The sequence below is a fragment of the Euprymna scolopes genome, chromosome 1 (genome assembly GCF_053919585.1).
Source record: "Euprymna scolopes isolate OS-2025 chromosome 1, ASM5391958v1, whole genome shotgun sequence".
Taxonomy (NCBI): domain Eukaryota; kingdom Metazoa; phylum Mollusca; class Cephalopoda; order Sepiida; family Sepiolidae; genus Euprymna; species Euprymna scolopes.
The window spans coordinates 173421523-173443330 of NC_136482.1; the positions used below are offsets into that span (position 1 = coordinate 173421523).

The 21808-nt window shown below is 32.5% G+C and overlaps 1 protein-coding gene across 2 annotated transcripts in view; it reads left to right on the plus strand.

Moving 5' to 3' along the window:
- Positions 1-21808, plus strand: part of LOC145277561 (synaptic vesicle 2-related protein-like) — a 198463-nt gene that overhangs the window by 150750 nt on the left and 25905 nt on the right. For both annotated transcript variants that reach the window (XM_080129039.1, XM_080129048.1), the window contains exons 6-10: positions 3528-3591; positions 7883-8008; positions 13060-13191; positions 13595-13677; positions 19650-19726. In XM_080129039.1, the coding sequence (XP_079985165.1) occupies positions 3528-3591; positions 7883-8008; positions 13060-13191; positions 13595-13677; positions 19650-19726 (482 nt within the window). The remainder of the gene's footprint in view (positions 1-3527; positions 3592-7882; positions 8009-13059; positions 13192-13594; positions 13678-19649; positions 19727-21808) is intronic.

Genomic DNA, 21808 nt, shown 5'->3' on the forward strand with positions numbered 1-21808 from the left:
AACAACATCCAATGTTAATACACTTGAAGACGGTCAGGGGTTACGTTGGCCGAATCGTTGTGACAAAAAAAAACAAAAACAAGATGAGAATAATAGTCCAAACAATACAAAAAATAATTATCAATCCTCATCTCAAAAATATACACACATACTAAATTATTCAATTTAATATATTGTGACATTCATTTTTGTTCATTAATATTTTATAAAATTAAAACCAAACCTTAGAATGCACGCAACGTTCATCTGCTATGATCCTGTCTAGTTGAGAACCATCGTGACTACATGCGTCGTTGTTGATTTTCTTCCCGTGAACGAAGACCGTATTTTGTTGTGAATGTCAATTAACAAGTCGTTAAAGTGGCTGGAACGAAAGTTGTCAGAATACTTTCAGATATTAAAGAATTCAATTAACTTGATAATGACTCTGAGAAAATCAAGGATTTATTCAATCCCATGCTGATAATAACGTTACAATTAAGTCCCATTGCAGTAGGATCATATAGGTTTCTGTTATCGCTTCCCCATAGCTGAAAAGTCAAAGGGGAAAAGAGAGAGAGAGAGAGAGAGAGAGTTAATTACATTATAAGTGCATGGTTTAATTATATTATCGCTCTGTTATTTTTTATGTTTGATCGCTTAGTCGACTATATACTAGCTAATATCTGTGAGCAACCTACTGTAACATAGTGCATATTCAAACGCATGCGAAATGACGTCAGCGGTAGGTAAAAATAAAGAGTTTAAAAAGAAGATCACGTTAGGAACAAGATAAAATTCGAGATCATGTGAGCGGGTGGATGACGTTCGACATCACGTTAGAGAAGATGATTACGTGGGTGACATTGTTACAAAGAAAAAAAAGAGCTGAAGTTTTTTTGTTGTTGTTTTTTTTATCTATTCTTTGCCTACTTTGCAACTGAGACATACAACGTGTGTTAGTTCTCGGACAACGTTACACTACCCATTTTAATATTTCACAATATTAACAAAAATTTAGTCTTTGATATGGCAGGAACACTTGACAAACTTTTATTTTCATTTGGTTCCATAAATTAGTTATAATAGTTGACTTTTCTATTTAAACTTAAATTCAAGTCATAAGCTATTTTCTAATCAACAGTCCAAGGCAGTCATTCACAACGTGGGGCGCATATGGCAATATTTTGGTGGGGCATGGGCAGGACGTGCACCCTTGGGCTTACTATACCATATTATATATTAAATATCATAAAGGGGAGGCATCAGGATTTTAGAAATGCCTAGGTGGGGCATGGCCCAAAATAGGTTGGGAACCACCGGTCTAAAGGCTTCAAAATAATAGTAAACACAAGAGATAGTCGTATGTTTGTAGATACCAAGCCGTTTTATTTTAAATATTTTAATCATCTGTATTATACTTCTCTATGTCTGTCTGTCCGTTCTTATTTTTCTTGGGCCAATCTGATTAAAATTTTGTTTTGGCTACCTGAAAATATTTTTACTGTACAGGTTTATTTTTAAACAATTGTAAATCAAATGATTTTGGTTAGGGTATAAATTATTATAGAATGGTATTATTATAAAGTTTGAAATGAATGTAGATGTGCAAGCTCTATTTATTGTTAAATATTAAGTTTGATCGTTGTTATTGAAATTAGATTCCGTCCGACGTCATTTTGATTTAGATAAATTTAATTTATATTGAAACTAGCCTACCATTATCTTGGACGTGCGTCAGAAACAGATGTGTCATTGAATTCCTTCATGCAGAAAAGAATTGAATCCGTCAACATTCACCGGTGCCTGTTGAGCATTTATGAAGCTAATGCAGTTGACGTCAGCACATTTAGGGATGAGTTCATCGATTTCAGAGTGGTGACAGTGCACGGAGAATGGTGATGGCTATGTAGAAAAATAAATTCCGGAATACAAAAGGTCGCTCGTTTTAATGCTTTGTAGCTGTTTAACATTTTAGTTTCAGGTTAAAAAATTGGAGGCCTTACCTTTGGAACTCCCTCTCGTACTACAATTACAGAATTCAAAGTTATTATACATACAATTACTTTTTCACACTTTCTTTATTAATTGCGGCCACAACCAGTAAAAACGTAAATAACGCTCGTTAGAGTAAAGAAATTCCTACTTATATATAAAAGGCAGTTTATGTATGCGTGTATATGTGTGTGTGTGTTTGTTCCCTATGGACTCTGAAACGTCTGGCTGGATTTTTTTTTTTAAATTTGACACAAATCTGCTTTGTGTCTGGGAGTGTTCTTAGATAGGTTTTATATCGGAATGCCTCTGATAAGTATCGCAAACTGAGAATCGAAAAAAATCTTCACACACACTATCGTGGAGGAATTCAATAATGCATTTCTGCGTCTGGTGTACGTCATACTTGCCTTCCATTTTTCTTCACTATATTTCTTTTGCATCAATGTATCGTTATTTAATTTTCCTTCATTCACTGTGATCAGTAGCAATCAATTTACTTTCGCTTTTCGTTCAGTTTTCCGATTCTTCTTATATATATATATATATATATATATATATATATATATATATAGATTACCTCTGCATGATGATTAGTGTGTCAGTTTCGTTTTTCGTTTTCTTAGGCTTTTCTCTTTTAACATTACGTCTAGAAGCGAAAGTTTCAATTTAGCTTTTTGGTTCACTTACTACTTTAATTAATTGGTTTGTGTGAGGATCAGAAGACTGTACAAAGATTATATAGATAATTTTAAGAATAACAATCGATCACTTTTGTTTGAATAAAAGGTTTAGTTGAAATGCAGAAACATTTATTAAACATAGCACCTCTAAAAAAATCCCAGAATACATCAAACTATGGCAAACAAGATGACGATACCAATCTAAATTGTAAATGCGAGGATCGTTCCAAAATAAGGTTTCCTATTTTTTCACTCAAAAACTAAAACATGGAAAAGCTATGAAGACGGGAGTAGTACCATTAAAACGAGCGACCTCTTGTGCTCCAGAATTTATTTTTCTACATAGTCACCACCATTCTCTATGCATTTTTGTCAATCTCTTTTTATACATCGTTTGTACAAGTCCAGAACGCACTTTGTCACTCACATCACTATTGCCAATCTGAAATCGACAGACCCATCTCCTAACTGTGCTAACATGAACTGCATTGGCTTCGTAAATGTTTAACAGACACAGGTGAATGTTGATTGGTTCAATTTTATTTTATTTTTTCTGCGTGGAGGAATTTAATAATGCATTTCTGCGTCTGGTACATGTTTATGATGGGGGTTTCTTTTCTTAGAGTCTCACACTGTCAGTATCTGCAACAGAGAGATGAAACTTTCAGGCCATGAATGCATAAGTTCAGTCGTTATAACGATGGAATTTGTAATCCTCTGTGATTTATTCGGGCGGAATCAAAAAATAGGAGACATTACTTTTGGAACGTCTTTCATAATATAAAGATTTTGTTATTCTTTTTATAAATTTAATGAATGTTACTGTTTTGTATGAGCATTGAATGATTTATCTTTTCTCCTTCTCAACAGGGTGACTTTATATGCCGAGTTTCTTCCGAGCGCTAGTCGAGCCAAATGTGTTGTATTCATTGAAGTAAGTCTGTTTTTACTCTCAAACTAAATTCTGACATAAAATTATACCACCACATTATATATAAAATTATACAACCACATTATATATAAAATTATACCACCACATTATATATAAAATTATACCACCACATTATATATAAAATTATACCACCACATTATATATAAAATTATACAACCACATTATATATAAAATTATACCACCACTTTATATATAAAATTATACCACCACATTATATATAAAACTATATCACCACATTATATATAAAATTATACCACCACATTATATATAAAATTATACCACCACATTATATAGAATTATATATATAAAATATAAAATTATACCACCACATTATATATAAAATTATACCACCACTTTATATATAAAATTATACCACCACTTTATATATAAAATTATACCACCACATTATATATAAAATTATACCACCACATTATATATAAAATTATACAACCACATTATATATAAAATTATACCACCACTTTATATATAAAATTATACCACCACTTTATATATAAAATTATACCACCACATTATATATAAAATTATACCACCACATTATATATAAAATTATACAACCACATTATATATAAAATTATACCACCACATTATATATAAAATTATACCACCACATTATATATAAAATTATACAACCACATTATATATAAAATTATACCACCACTTTATATATAAAATTATACCACCACATTATATATAAAACTATATCACCACATTATATATAAAATTATACCACCACATTATATATAAAATTATACCACCACATTATATAGAATTATATATATAAAATATAAAATTATACCACCACATTATATATAAAATTATACCACCACTTTATATATAAAATTATACCACCACTTTATATATAAAATTATACCACCACATTATATATAAAATTATACAACCACATTATATATAAAATTATACCACCACTTTATATATAAAATTATACAACCACATTATATATAAAATTATACCACCACTTTATATATAAAATTATACCACCACTTTATATATAAAATTATACCACCACATTATATATAAAATTATACCACCACATTATATATAAAATTATACCACCACTCTATATATAAAATTATACCACCACTTTATATATAAAATCATACCACCACATTATATATAAAATTATACCACCACTTTATATATAAAATTATACCACCACATTATATATAAAATTATACAACCACATTATATATAAAATTATACAACCACATTATATATAAAATTATACAACCACATTATATATAAAATTATACCACCACATTATATATAAAATTATACCACCACATTATATATAAAATTATACCACCACATTATATATAAAATTATACCACCACATTATATATAAAATTATACAACCACATTATATATAAAATTATACCACCACTTTATATATAAAATTATACCACCACATTATATATAAAATTATACCACCACATTATATATAAAATTATACCACCACTTTATATATAAAATTATACCACCACATTATATATAAAATTATACCACCACTTTATATATAAAATTATACCACCACATTATATATAAAATTATACAACCACATTATATATAAAATTATACCACCACTTTATATATAAAATTATACCACCACATTATATATAAAACTATATCACCACATTATATATAAAACTATATCACCACATTATATATAAAATTATACAACCACCTTATATATAAAATTATACCACCACATTATATATAAAATTATACAACCGCAAACAAAAAGGTAGTTACGTGATCATTTACTAATCATTTCTTTAAGTATAATGTGACGGATTAAGAAGGTTTACCTTTTTTTTCTATCGGATCATCGCTTATCAAGGTGTAAAGGTCACACAAGGATAAGGGTTAATAAAATTGTCAGCCGCTGATGAACAAGACCTTGACGGGATTGGAAACGATTGGTAAAATGGTTAGAATTTGATTCTTTAAGTTGACACCGCAGTAAGAATTTGCTAACATTCGAAAACTATCATGTTTTTGTCAACTGGAAAGCAAATGCGATGTTTTTTTTTAATTGTTTTTTTTTTGTTTTGTTTTTTTGTTGTTGTTGTTTTTTTTTTTTGTTTTTTTTGTTGTTGTTTTTTGTTGTTTTTTTTGTTTTTTGTTTTTTTTTTTTTGTTTTTTATTGTTGTTTTTTTGTTTTTTGTTGTTTTTTTTGTTTTTTGTTGTTTTTCTTTTTTTCTTTTTTTTTTAGCATTTAAATAAGTTCTTGATACAACTGTTTTCGCTTAAAAGAGTAAGTTTAATGTCGTTTACAAATGTAATTCATCATCATATTGTATGAATCTGAAAATGCTGTTGTTGGCATTGGTTTCTCCGATATTTTTCTAGTCATAATTCTTTCTAGAAAGACATTGTGTACTTATGGGAAGGACCACAACATCCGTAAGTGAAAGTGTTTTATTGAACGAATTGGATTCGTACTTGAAACACCCAAGTTATCAGTCTGTGTCGTTAACTACTTTGACCACCGTCACCTTCCTACAAATGCAATTGATAAGATCTGGAAAGAGTAGCATCATATAATTGTTTGTGATGTCAAAACCACCAGGGACAAGTGTCCTCTTTCCAAGGTTGTATTTTTGAATTCTTCTCTGTCATGAATAAATAAGATTATAGAGTTAGTGGTTGTCTAAGAAAAAAAGAACAAAAATAAAGAAAAATCAGTATGATGTACGTACCTGTGACTGAAACGAAAATATCATATTCCCAAAATCACGTAAATTGATCAAGTAGTTTTATTTTTATAAAGAAAATCATTTTTAATCGAATTTGATTTTTTTTTAATGCTTTTCCATGTTAAGAATCGCTTTCTAAAATATTGCAAAAAGTTTGGATTATTTGGAGTTCTCTCCCTTGTTCCTTCAACCTATTTTCAAAATGGCATTGCAAGACAGTCGCTCTCCAGTTAGTCATAAAATTTGATTTTCTTATTTTAAAATAAAACTACTTTATCAATTTACGTGATATTTGGAATAAGATATTTTCTTTCCACCACGGGTACATACATCATGCATATTTTTCCGTATTTTTTTTTTTTTTTTTAATATAGGAGGCATTCTGAAGAAGCATCAAAGAATTTGTCAACATGGTAATTCTTTTTTTTTTGTCATTGTGAATGAAAAATAATTAATAATAAAAATAAAGAATTAAAAACTAAAAAACTGTCAGCATATAATGCGAGAGATAAGGTCTCCCTCTAAGATTTTAAAGAAAAGTTATGAATCATTACAGATGTAAATTATTAAAGATGATTGATATTAATTTTTACCTCAAGATAAACTCTGAGTAATTAAAATAAAGGATTGTAAGAGAGTTAATATAGTTTTAGAATGTCCTTTTCTGGTTTTGTACGTAACTTATTTAATAATTATATAGGGTCATCATCATCATCAATCATTACACCCAGTGGTGTGTTCCCCCCCCCACCTCCGCCTATCCTGAACCAGGTCTAGCCAGTGAACCCCAAGAATGGTGCATAGTTTTCCTCTCCCTTTCCACCGTTCTTCTCCAAGTTGCTCCTGCTGTTGATGTCCTCTCGACTTTGGCCACCAGCATTCATACTAGTTTCACTTGACTCAGAACCCCCCCCCCACACACACACACATACACATGCTGAAGTAGGGGTTCTCTTTATTACAGTTTCAGTACTTGTTTTACGAGAAAGGGTCCTTAGCTCTATGCTCGACCCCCAATCTGGAGGACCAGGGATCACTCTCTGTCTATCCATCGACCTTTCTGGCAAGAGTGGCCCTGACAGGAGCTTTTGCTCCAGCCAATATAGCTCTAGGAATCATTGAAACGTGTAAGAGGGAGACAACTACCAGGGATGCTTTTTTTTTATGACGAACAGAGTAAGAAGACGAATATTGAATTCACATGATTAATTTGAAGTAAATTACATATATATATATATATATATATATATATATGTATATATATATATATATATATATATGCATACAAATATAATTATATGACGAAATTCTGCTTAACATCCATTGCCCCCTTGATAAACTCTTACTGGGAGGTAAACCTATCGTCATTCTCTCCCATAGTAAAGCCAATTTGAACTTATATTAAGTACAATACCTTTACATATTGAATATTGTGCAAGACATTGCAATTGACTTAGAAGTATTTTCTTTATTATTATTATTATTATTATTATTATTTCATTTCATAATCCTGAAATATTTTGTTTTTCTTCCAGATATTCTGGGCTCTTGGTGCCTGCTTTGAAGTTGTTTTGGCATTACTGGTTATGCCTCATCTTGGTTGGCGCTGGCTTTTAGCATTGTCTGCTGTTCCACTCTTAATATTTTCTAGTTGCTGTGCTGTAAGAGAATACTGATTTCTTTCAAAATTGCTTTCTTCTTTCTATTAAAATTACTTTCAACTATTTTTTTTTCTATAAAAAAAAACATAAGGAATGTTAATAAGCAATGATCATGACATCTATTTTATATGTGTACAAAATAAAGGCTAATAAAAGTGAGAATGTGTGTGTGTAAGGACACTTCTCAACCTATATACTCAACCAGTTTTTTATCTACAAACTTGAAATTGGATATATAGGGTATTCAGGTGTGTGGACAACTTTTTAATCAGTTTTCATCTGAGGAAAAGGGCTGCTAAGGGGTCAGAATTGAAGAAATAGTATGTGGGGGGGGGTCGTTGGATTTTTACCTCTTTCTTAACTATTTCACGACTGTGCATGTGTGACTCGTTCATATGACAGATGACTTATGTTAAGAATAAGCAGGTTTTAAAACTCATCTTAAGTATTGTGTCAATGATTATAATACTTGACTCACTGCCTATAGGTTGTGGTTTCGACCTCGGCTCGAGCATTTTTTTTTTTTTTTAATTTACAAGAGGTGACCTGTTTAGAAAAAAACATAATGCTCACATGCACATGTTCAAGTTTCAGAATTAGTTAACATATAATATTTATTCGTATTTTACCACCGGGTAACGCCGGGCGGCCTGCTAGTTTTTATATATTCGTAAAACGTTGCATTTTTTCCTTCATTTGCATTTTCATCCGTCAGGATGGGGTTAGTGGAAGATGCATAGATTTCTGAGAGAATCGTGTAAACCACCATTAATCACATTTCCTTTTTTATTTGCTTTTTTTTTGGGGGGGGGGGAGAATATTTAATTTGTGTCATTTTAGATATTAGTAGGATGAGGAGCATTTCCAATTCTACTAGGAAAACGAGCCAGAGTTCTCTTATTCATTTTTTTTAAACGGACATTAATCCAAACATTTTTTTGTTTTGAGTTATAACTTGTGAAAGGAACTTATATATTATCCCAAAATCAAAAATCTGCAAAAGTGAGAACGGTTTTCTTAGAGAATTAGTCTTAGTTTATTTTTGCACATCTGGTTCTTTAAAAAATCCACGAATGCCTATAGTTTTGAGCATGGTGTAAATTCTGTCAAGGTGAAAACAATTCATATAATTTTTTTGGTTTTCTAAACCAGGAATATCATATGATTCGTATAGTATCAACTAAACTAAATATCGCTTTTAAAAACATAATTATTATTACCTAAGATCACAGCAATGGATTAATGTATATTATGCCATGAATATTTATGGATTGTGTATTTGATTGGTTGTTTATTTTTGTTTTACGGCATATCAACGCTTTTCAGGTTATTTAATGCCGAATCCAGTGATTTTTAATTAATTTTTTTAATAGAATATATTTGTTCTTTGTTTTTTTCAAGTCGGTTTCTATTTAACCCATAGTTGGGATCCTAACAGGTACTACGACACTAGGCCAGAGTGGACCTGGGAGCAATGGCAATTAAAGGTGGCTCCACACTCCCCAAAGCCCGGAAGCTGGGGACCTCACCATCGGATATAGTTTAAGTCATATCCAGGACCTTGTGTATTTGAGTATGAATTGTTAGAATTAATCTTGGAAGATCTGAGATTGTGTATGAAATGAAAGCTTCTCTCTGTGTGTTTTTTTTTTTCGTTTCGTGGATAAGTTTTTAAGTACCGTATATTTCGGCGTATAAGGCGAACGTCAAATAAGACGAGTTACAAAATTGGGAGCAAATTTTAATGAATTAATCATATATCCGTTGTATAAGATGACTGCTAAATCACGAAACTATGTTTGTTTAGCGTAGGCTAGAGATTGCAACACCCGATATTTTATGAAAAATTGGTTTTTAAAGATGATTTTTTAAAAACTTTAAGGTTCGTCTTATACGCCGCAATATACGATAATTAAAGTTCTCAATGGTATATGTAAAATTCTATTTGTAGAAATATATTATGCTGTGTTTATTATTTGACTGTTTCTTTCCATCATCTATTTTTAAGCTAAAGAGTCACGTTTATCTTATATATATACTAGTAGGCATCCTGGTGTTGCCTGGTCATAAAATACGCTTAAATATGATACTTTATGCAATTCTCTATTGATTATTATAATGTACCCAATATATAGTAGTAATTTCAAAAGTAAAAAAAAAAATATATGGCTTGGGTGCTGTCAGCTAGAATCGAAACCAAAATATATAGCTCACCAGCCTTATTCTTTATGCTCTGATCCATGTCACTACGCATATGAAAATGAAAAAGCGCCATTGTTTAACCTATAAATGCGTAGAAGAGAACTTTAAGTCAATTTATACCTTACAAGTTGCATTTCTTTTTAATTTTTGACCTCTTAGCAGCTATTTTTACCAGCTAAAGACCAAATCGAATTGTTCCAGTGGTCTATATCTCCTATATATCAAGTTTCAAGTCTCTAGACCAAAAATTGAAAGGAGTTTGATAAAGACCGTTCCGCAGACAGACAAGAGAGATCTCTCTGATTCTCTCTTCTCTGATCTTTATCACGTGGCGCAATGGGGAAAGAGGTGGCTGGTTAATTTTAATGCATCTAAAACCATACTTCTATCTTTCGATCATCAACGCTCTGATTCTCATCTAGCATCAATCAAAATGAATGGCTCTCGTCTTGGGGAGGCTCCATGTTTTGACAAGCTTCTGGGATTGATCTTTACTCCTAATCTGAGATGGAACACGTACATCAAATCTGTTGCCAAGGTCACTGGAAAAATGGTGGGATCGTTCTACCGCTCCAGTAGATATCTCACTACTGATGCAATTCTCTACCTCTATAGGAGCCAAGGTACATCCACGGATGGAGTACTGTTGCCGCATCTGGGCAGGAGCTGCCAAAAAGACCTTATCCTGCCTTGACAGAGTTCAAAATAGACTTTGTAGCTTAGTGGAGGAATCCCTTTTCTCTTCCCTGCAACCTCTTTCTTACAGAAGAGACGTTGTGAGCCTGACTCTGCTTTATCATTATTTTCATGACAAGTGCTCGTCTGAGCTCCACTCTACAGTCCCTCCATGTCCTGACTTTCAAGAAAAGCACTCATCTACCTGAAACCACTATCAATAATTTTCCCCACTCTTTATCTGTGTCTAAACATAAACATAGATTCCATAAACAAAGCTTCATTCTTAGAACTGCACGTCTGTGGAACTCTGTTCTGTTTTCCTGCTTTCCAACTGACTACAATGTGGTTGTCTTCAAGTCCAACGTGAACAAATTCTTGATGAGCCATCCCATTAAGTAATCCAATTTACCAAATTTTCACAACTAACGATTACTACGACATGTTCCCTTTGACCACTGTACATTCATTAACCCTAATCCTTGAGTGGCCTTCAGGCCTTGATAAGTGGTGACTCTTTTATAAAAATAAAAGAATAGGGCATAATCATGTTGAAACACTAGTTCTCATCATATCACCAAAATTAAGCAACGATGAGCCTGGCCAGTACCAGATGAGTTACTATTTGGGAATACTAGGCACTGTATGCGCTAGCCTCTGCATTGTTTCCAGTCGTTCTGAAATTTTACTTGCCACTGGAATTAAACAATGTCGATTCAGGAAGGGTGTGGTTGGAGATTGTGCAACTCTTGCTACAAAAATTTCACATGCAGGCGCCCTTTACAATGGATATCCATAGTCTGTTAGGACTGAATGGAGCCGTACACACACACACATATATATATATATATATATGGCTAACTAAAGAAAAACTGTAGAAATATGTATGTATTGGATTGTTACCAGCTTCCTTGGATTTTTTACAATACACGTTGGATCTTTTTACCTGCCGAATACCAAGAGCTTCCATTACAGGATTTAGCATACACTTTCGATTTGAAGTTCAATATCCATTTTTTTTTTTGGTGCATCAATATCCATTTTCCCTTATTCTGTGTAGCTAAAATGATTTAAAAACTTTAAAAATATTTAATTTAATTTTCTATGTTTATTACTTTTAGCAAATTAGGTACAAACCTTTTATAATATTTGCTAATATTTTTCCTCCGAAGAGATGTATAAACATCGAAAACTCATGGGTTAAGGAAATATATTTTACTATACTGTATTCTTTGTCTTGCATACAATAAAATTTCAAGATTTGAAATTTAACTTTTTCAAATCACAAATTTTAAATCCCTAAATTATGATATATATATATAAGAACCTTCAAAGAGCATAAAATCACCCTGACAAATGGACAATTAGGAAAGAATGACATTGGGACCTCTTCCCACCACCACCACAAAAAAAAAGTCTTTTGTGAGTTTGTTTTGGGATCTAACGGAAAAATATATCAACATATCAAAGTTAAAGTTAAAAGAACATGATTATAATAAACAGAATAGTACAACATAATACAATTGCAATTAAGCAAAGGAAAAATAAGTCCAAATCAAAGCACAAAAAAAAAGTATTGCTAAAAATATAGCAAAAAAGGATAGTTCTTTCTTTTTGTATATTTCAACAATGGTGAATAAATCCACACAAATAATAATAAATAGTAATAAAGTCATAAACATTGGTAAGTTTATTCAAAAAGTGTACTCACAACATTTACTGAAGAAAACATGTACAGTAGATCCTCGGGATACGGCATTAATCTGTTCTGAGGTTGGGATCGTAAGGTTAAATCGCCATATGACGGGGCCTAAGCAAAATTTTATACAGTACATATTAAATATTAGTAATAAAATACAGTACAGTATATAATACACATGTATATAATCAAATAACATACCGGCAAATACAATAATCAGGGGCTAGAAAAACATCATATTCCACATCGTAACCTTTTTAAACCGTATCCCGGGGGTCACCGCATCCCGGGATCTACTGTAATGTAATCTTTGTTCTGATTCTTTTATGACGAACATTAATCCCATAATGCAATCTGTGCATAAGTCTATAAGCATCCAACTGTCTAGAAAATTTTACAACGTTACGTTCTAAAAATTAAGGTTTAGAAAAAAAGATTTACATATCATTGAATATTGTTTTTAACCTTATCATAGTGGCTTCCTGAAAGTGCCAGATATGATGTCACTCGTGGCAATATAGAGAAAGCTCAAGCAACCATAGAAAGAATTGCTAAAGAAAATGGAAAACCCATGCTCTTAGGAAAACTACAGGAACCTAATGTACAGGTTAGTATTCTATTATTGTATTTAATTTTTAAAAAATCAATACCTGAATTTTTAATATTTCAGAATTTTGTAATGGTTGAGTAGATTAGAAGAAAAATCATCATGGATTTCTTCTTGCCATTGGACTTACACAATTCTGAATCCAATGTGTGGTTGGTGATTATGCAGGAGAGTGTGTTAGGGTTAGTGTGTATTCCATTAACATGAATTTATTACTAACACCAACTATTTGAAAATACGTCTTGTTTTTGTTCAACAAACCACCATATTACTTTTACTCGAATAGAATTTGAAGATTTATCTCAATTAAGATAGCGTCAACTGTAGAATATTTTTTTTATTATGTTTGTTGCTAAAAGGGTATTTATTTATTTTTTTAATGTTTTTTTTTTTTTTTTCACAGACAGAAAATGTGAATCGTGGAAGTTTGCTAGACACGTTAAAATCAGACTTTAGAATGACAACCATTTTTCTATGGATTATTTGGTAAGCAATTCTTTCTTTTTTTTTTTTTTTTTTTTTTTGTTATATTTTGCTTCATTCAAATCGAACCCCCAAACTTTTAATATTTAAAAAACTTAATATCTTCATTATATTTTCTTTTTAAATTATTGCTTTTAATTTTTATTTTTTATTCAGTACAACTATTGCATATTATTAGCAGTTTTTGTAAATATGATTTCATACGGTATGATTGGTAGACAATGACATTTGTAGTTCCCAACATAAAGACTAGATAGTTGAAACATAGTTGAACCATTTACTATTAAAGTCGATTTTTGCTAAGATTTTAGAGAAATTCAGACATCATGTAAAAAGAAGCGAGTGTGGTTGTGGTCCAGAAATAATCTCATTTAAAAAGAATTTGAATACGTGTGAATTTTTAACTTAGAAATCATTAATTTGAACCATTTTAAATTTTGCTCATCATCACATGCTTAATTGATTGACTTTTTTTTTCATTTATTTTGATAATGTTATCAATTAAGATTTAATTAAATGCACTTAAAAATATATATCTCCCTGCTTACTGTACTTGCTCAGGGGTAACATTTTCCCTTTTAATCACGTGTCCTTCAAGTTGTTTATCTACTAATACCAAAATCTGTGATATCAGCAGATAAACCAAACTTAGTGAACAGGTCTTGTGTTCATGGAGTTCAGGTTTAGACCAACTGTGCATGTGATTCAGAAGTGACGTTTAGTTAATAAAATAGTGACATGAGTCGATAAACATAACCTAAACCATAATCACCTCTAAAGTCGATAATATTTGCATCTTGTCTGTTGTCAAATCACCAATATGTGTACTCGATGCTACACTACCTTCTTGACCATCTCCGATGACATATCACCATTCTTACTTGCCCGTGAAGTAGCTGAGCATCATTCATTTATTTTGTATGACTCAGATAATTATTGTTGATATTCATTGATCCACCAACTTAGTCGGATTTGGACCTTAGAATTCATCCTTGTTTGTTCGTCCGTTCATTCTAAAAATTCTCAATAACTATTCATTACATTTTTTCTGAAATTTTGCATGAAGTTATAACTAGGCAAGGGAGGAAATGTAACATTCTCGGACTTTTGATAAAAATTTTGGTTGTGTTCCCAGGGGGTCAAAAGTGGTCAAAATGACTAAAAATAGCACTTTTCGAGACATAAAATATTTTCCGACCATTAGATATTGCTGAAAATTACCCCAAAGCAAAAATCATGTCAATATACATCTGGAAATGTAATATTTGATGCTAGGAAAGTTTTAGTTGTTATAAACATTCTAATTTCTTCAGATATTTTTTTAAACAGCCTTCATTAAATAAAAAGAGTATATTGTTCTATTAAACTTTTATTGTTTAAATAATTTAACTTTGTTCGTTTTATTAAAAAAAAAAAACGAGAAGATATTTTCCACTCAGTAGTGAGCTTTGGAAGATTGTCAGTGAAAGAAATACAATCGCCAAAAGATAAGCGTTTCATTATTTCTAGTCGCCATTTTGAAAAATCACTTGCAAATGCAGAGCTCTGTAATGCTAGTTGTTAATGTTGAGCATCATTCAGGATGATTTTGTTGGCATTCGTTTCTCTGATATCTTTCTATCAAGAATTCTTTCAATATCAGGTACTTACAAGAGGGACTACGTTAAGGTTGTAAACATCCCTACGTAAAAGTATTTCTGTGGAGCAAACTGGATTCGAATTTGGTACACCCAGGTTGTCAGTCCGCATCATTAACCACTGAGCCACCATTACCTCCATGATAATGCTGGTGACACATCCTTTCTTATAGTGGATGCTGCACTGACTATTATACAGAATCCTGTGATACACAAGCTTCTTCAACAGAAAACTATGCATAAATCCAACTCTCTATTCATGGATCATATTAGTTGGTGCCGATTGGAAGAAGGGGGCATCTATAATCATTCTGTTACTCACTGCACCAGATGTGGGTCAAAGGACTAACATTGCTTATATGCCTTGACCACATGTACCTTTGTTATTCAATGCCAGGATGTCCACTTTATTGATTTAATCTGCACATATTCACATCGCTCCATAGACACAGCACGGGGGGTTGTTTTTACTTGTTGAACCACCTCTGCAATACTTGAGTCAACCAGTTAGTAAAGTTGTACTCTGATATTACGGCATAATCGTGTTGATACACCGGTTCTCATCAGATCCCTGGAGTTAAGCAATGTTAAGCCTGATTGGTACCAAGTGGCATGTGCTCTCCGCTTATCTCGGCATTTGTTTCCAGTCATCATGTACATACACTTCACTTGCCACTGGTATTTAACAATGTCGACTCAGGAGAGATGTGGTTGGAGATTGCGCACCTCCTGCCACAAAATTTCATGCGCAGGCACCCCTTTGTGGGTTTCCATAGTCTGTCTAAGACTGAAGGAGCCTGTTGAAAAAACTCTGATACTACCAGCATTATATCCACTGATAGACTATACTCAGCCATAACATTTTAATGGTGCTCAGCCTTATTCTGATCAGCATCTTACCTTTTTTCTTTTTCTTTTTTCACTCTTATTCACCCCTATCAAAGCTATCCCCATTAAAACCCAAAAACCCACAATTAAAAATATTGCCAATGAAACCAGTATTAATAATAATTAATAATATTTTTAAAATACTTAACGTAATACAATGTTGCCATATGATGATAATTCTGGCGTCATGAAATTTAAATTGTTAATGTCTTTCCTGGAAAAGTGTGAAAACGTTCTCTTAGCATCTGACTTTATACACTCGTTTCACAGCTGCCATTTGAAATTCTCCTTTCTCCATTTTTTTTTTTTCCATTTGGTTTTTCACCTGACGATTCAATGATTCAAATTCTGACAATTAAATAATTGCAACACATATGCTAACAATAGTCAGTCAGTAAACCAACACCTGTAACTATTAGTAGTATTGTATGGGTTAAACCTCCATACCGCTACTTTTTAGCCAGTCTAAGAAATTGTCTTCAGATAGATGTGATGTCGCATAGCCTCCTTCCAGTCGGTTGATTGGACAGTGTAGGATCAGGTGGTCTGTGTGCTAGAGGGTTTCTTTGCATTTTGGGCAGATTGGAGAGTATATTTGTCTCCACTTGTGTTTGTTTACTGCAGTCTTGCAGTGCTTTGTTGTGATCCGGTTTGTGGCTACCCACTACTTCCTACTATTTGTAGCAAAACTTGGGAGGCGCAAAATTGGGCCCCCATTCCTCCTTCCATGTCTCAACTGGGTCGAAATTTTTTATTTTTAAGTTTCGGTACTTGAGTCTGGAGATATCTGGGGCATCTTTTAAAATTTGGTGGATTGATAAGTTCCTGGAGTTCTCCTCAACATTTTGAATCCAGTTTTGAGTTGCCTCTTCCCTCCTTATGTGGGGTGGTGCAATTGAGCTTGTTACTGGTAGCCATTGTACGTATGCTGACTTTAGATATCTTGAAGTTATACACATGATTTCTGAGAGTTTTTCTCAATTGATCTTGTCTGTTGGCTCCGAGAACATGCTAGGGCGCAGTATTTTGCAGCACTGTAGCAGAGTGTGACTGCTATTGTTCTGAGGACTCTTTGGGAAGCTCTTAAGCAGTCATTTAAAGAAACTCTTTCAGTGATACTTTTAACAGCATGTTCATGATCTAATGGATTCCACATTCACCTGCTAATCGAAATTAAGTTCACCACGATCGATAATCATTAATTGCTTGAGTCAAACTGAACACTAACTTATACATTTTCTTTTTTTTACTTTTAAAGTTGTCGTTGAACCGTCCTCATGGGAAGCACTGCATAGGGACAGCTAGTGTATATATATATATATATATATATATATATATGAGTACATAAAAATATATAGCATAATCATGTTGACACACCGGTTATCATTAGATCACTGAAGTAAAGCAACATTGAGCCTGAGCAGTACCAGATGGGTAACCATTTGGGAATAACTGATGCTGTATGTGAGAGTATGTCAATATTTCCCTGCAAGAGTTGCAAAAAACTAATGTCGTCATCTCTCCTGATGGAGTTATACATGCAACTGGGGATTGCTTGTGAATTTCTTACTCCCATGGAACTTCCTTCTTTCTGATTAAGATGGTTGAACCCGTCTAGGGTAGGTCCAGTTCAAGTCAGATAGATACATAAAAATTCTATATATACAGATATTATATATATATATATATATATATATATATATATATATATATATATATATATATATATATATAGGTTTGGTTATGCAGTTTTGATGTCTTTTTAAGATAATTTCATTTTTAAAAAATATATTTCTTCTCGAGTAACAAAAAAATAAGACAATTTCACATATGTTTCTGTTTTTCTTTGCTTGAAAAAACTTTGATAAGTATACATTTAATTATAATTGTTTTTATTTACTCAATTTACCCAAGTTCCACTATAACTGATTATCACGGTGGTGTCTTATACTCATTAACCTTTATCCAAGAGTGGTCTGCAGGCTTTCAAAAATGGTGAACCCTCTTCCTAAGAAAAAAATAGTAACTTTTTCTTGCTTTAATGTTTTTAAAACCTTTGCTATTCTTCATATTGGAAGTTGGGAACAAAACATCATCCTATACCATAGGCAACACTACATAGGGATAGCTGAGTTGGAACAGATACAGTGAGGGCATTGCTACAGCTGCTGCAAAGAAGGTGGGTTCTCTCTACCATGCTAAAAAGTTAATCACACCTGAAAGTATCCTGTACCTCTAAAAGGCCACCATTCGCCCATGTATGTAGTATTGTTGTCACATCTGCTACTACTCTCTCACTCAAGAGTCATCAACCTAATAAGTCCCAAACTGTCAACTAGGCTTTAACCTCTGTCCCCACAATGTAATATTGCATCCCTCTGCCTGTTTTACATACCCTCGACAAACCTGACAAGCATCAAAATTCCCCACCCCAACACAATAGAGATCTCCAGATGCCAGAAAGCCTTCTACTCTAAAAGTTTCTTCCTCAGAACTGCTATACTTTGGAATTTCCTTCCGGGTTCCTGCTTCCCCAACTATACTGATATGCAGAAGTTCAAGTGTAATGTAAAAAGATATCTCACTACTGATGCAATTCTCTATCTATATAAAAGCCAAGTACGTCCAAGGATGGAATACTGTTGCCATATCTGGGCAGGAGCTGCTAAAAACAGCCTATCCTGCCTTGACAGAGTACAAAATAGACTTCGTGGCTTAGTGGGGGATGCCCTTTTCTCTACCCTGCAACCTCTCTCCCACAGAAGAGACGTTGCAAGCCTATCCTTGTTTTATCGTTATTTCCATGGCAGATGCTCGTCTGAACTCCAATCTCTGGTCCCCCCCCCTCGCCAATCTTTCACGAAAAACACCCGTCTAGCTGAATCCACTGTGAAAAATTTTCCCCATTCTATATCTGTGCCTAAATCAAAACGTGAATTCCATGAACAAAGCTTCTTTCTTAGAACTGCACGCCTGTGGAACTCTGTTCCATCTGCCTGCTTTCCACCGGACTACAACTTGGATGTCTTCAAGTCCAACGTTAACAAATTCCTAATGAACTGCTCCCTTAAGTAAACACTTCATCAAATCTCCACACTAACGTAATGTACTTGCAATAACCCTTATCCCTGAGTGGCTTCCGGGCCTTGATAAGTGGTGATCACTGTGTAAAAAAACAAAAAAAACTCCAGATATAGTATCCTTAATAGTAGCCTTCTGCATCAAAGTTGCATTGTGCCTCGTTGTGGGTGAAAATGCAATAATCAAAAAAGTATATATGCATACACATATTATTATATGTGATCGGTATATAAAAATTCTATAGATCTTAGACTAATAGGTTTGTTCACGCAGTCTTAATATTTATTTTTTTAAATACTATATATATTTTTATTTTAAAGGACACTCTTATTTATTTTTTATAATAACATTTTCTTTTTTAATTTTCAGGTTGGCAAATGCTTTTTCTTATTATGGTATTGTTCTGATGACCACAGAACTTTTTCAATATGGCGGTATTTGCCCGTGTAAGTCCACAATATTGTAAAACAAAGTTGTGTAAATCAGGGTGAATTGATTGAAAGAAAATAATAAGCAAAAGTATTAGGTTGTTAGATATGAGATGTAGTGATGGGAAGATTCCAATATTTTTCCCAATTCTGATACAATTACCAATTCCGTACCAAATTCTCGATTCTGGCACAAGTACCGATTCAGATTCTTTATAAATCTCTAAATAATTAAATATTTGTTATTTTTCCTGTATATCATAAAAACACAAGTTAAATATGCAGACATTTTCTCAAACGTAATTGATTTTAGTTTTATTGGCAGTTTAAAATCAATAAATATGTATTATTTTATTGTTAGTGCCAGTAGTGGAAGATTTTGTTTTAAACAAAATCAAATAAAAAAGAGAAAATAATCGTTTTTTGGCATTGGAAAATAAGCACAAATTTTTCTGATAACGATTCCGATACCCCCAAAAGTTTCGATTCCGATTTTGATTAATTGCCCAAACACTAATAAAACGTTTTACATATCAACTAAAAAACAACTCTGAAAATGAGTTTCTGAATTTTTGACATGAGGATTGATTATTCATAGTTTTGGATTCTTCAAACTACTGTTCTCATCTTGAGTGATATTTTCATAACATTTCGGTCGATGTAATCTCTGACCTTCTTCAAGTCTTGTAGAACTCAGGAATCTTTCTGCCAAACCCAGGAATCTGCATGACAGAAAAATTTCTGAGTTCAACAAAGTACACTGACCGAAAGATTATGAAAATGACACTCAAGATGAGAACAGTAGTCTGAAAAATCCAGATAATCTGAAAATGAATTCTACAAAATACCTTAATATTAAGGTAAGGAATCGTATCAAGAACTTAAAGCCATAGCAAATGCAAGTTTAATAGCCACTCTGCCAAACAATGGGCAAATGGCAATTAATACAGTATATTAAAGCTGGAGGAAAGAAAAGTGAAAAAAATGTCCTAAACGTGCTTTCAGCAGCATCTGATTAGTTAAACATCAGCAAAAAACTCTTCAGTTTCACAAGTCAGGTATTCCAGAAAATACTTGGCCCATCCCTTAATTTATTGCAACTACTAATTTGTGTATTTATTTATTTGCAAACTGTTATCCCCATCTTTATAGTTGTTGTTTCACCACGTTTCGGCTAACTATTCCTCTGACCTTCTCCAGGTGAATGACTGCAACAAGATAGGAATGCTGAGTCTCTTTAACTGTATCCTTAGTAATTACTGCCTTCCATAGTTGTTGTTGTCTACCACATTTTGGCCAACTAATCCCCTGGCCTGCTTTGAGGAGGATTAAAACCGCTATCTTCAAACAATTCTCACCTGGAACCATAGAGATTCAACGTCTCTATCCACTGCGTCTTGGATCTCAAAGGATTTCAATAAAAAGTAGTATATAATAATTTGGGAATTAACAGTTTCATGGAAATATCACACTTACTCATGAAAGAAAGCAAGGCATGTCTCACAAAAGGAATATATTTGAAGTAGCTGGGCGGTCATGGCTACAGTAATTGAGTGATGCAATCTAATAAGTCACTCTAATGAGTGTGTGTTTGTTGTTGTGGCTGATGATATCCTTAAACTATTTTTGCAACTTTCCTCACATTACCAATGAAGTCCTTTATAAAAAGAATTTTATGGCGTTAATTTTGTTATATTAATTGTTACTTATCCAGAACCTGACCCACGGTTGTATTGGCATCTTCCAGTAATTTACAGTAAGCTGCTGAAAAAGTCAATGTGACTAACCAATCAGTAATAAGCTGTCAAATGTTTTCGTTAATAGAAAAAAGAAATCAGTTATCTGATACTATCCTTCAAAAATATTCGTAATCATAATTGTGGCAATGAAAACAAAATTGTTTTCATTGCTACAAAAAGAAAACAAATTTATCTTATTGAAACTTTCCTTACAAAAAAAAAAATACTTCTTAGATATTTTCCATGAAAAAAAAAAAAAAAAACTTAAATTTTTATTCATAGTTGTTTTCATGTTTTCATCTTTTAAAAAATTATTTCTTTGAAATATTTGTTGAAAAAAACATTCTAATATACTTTTTTT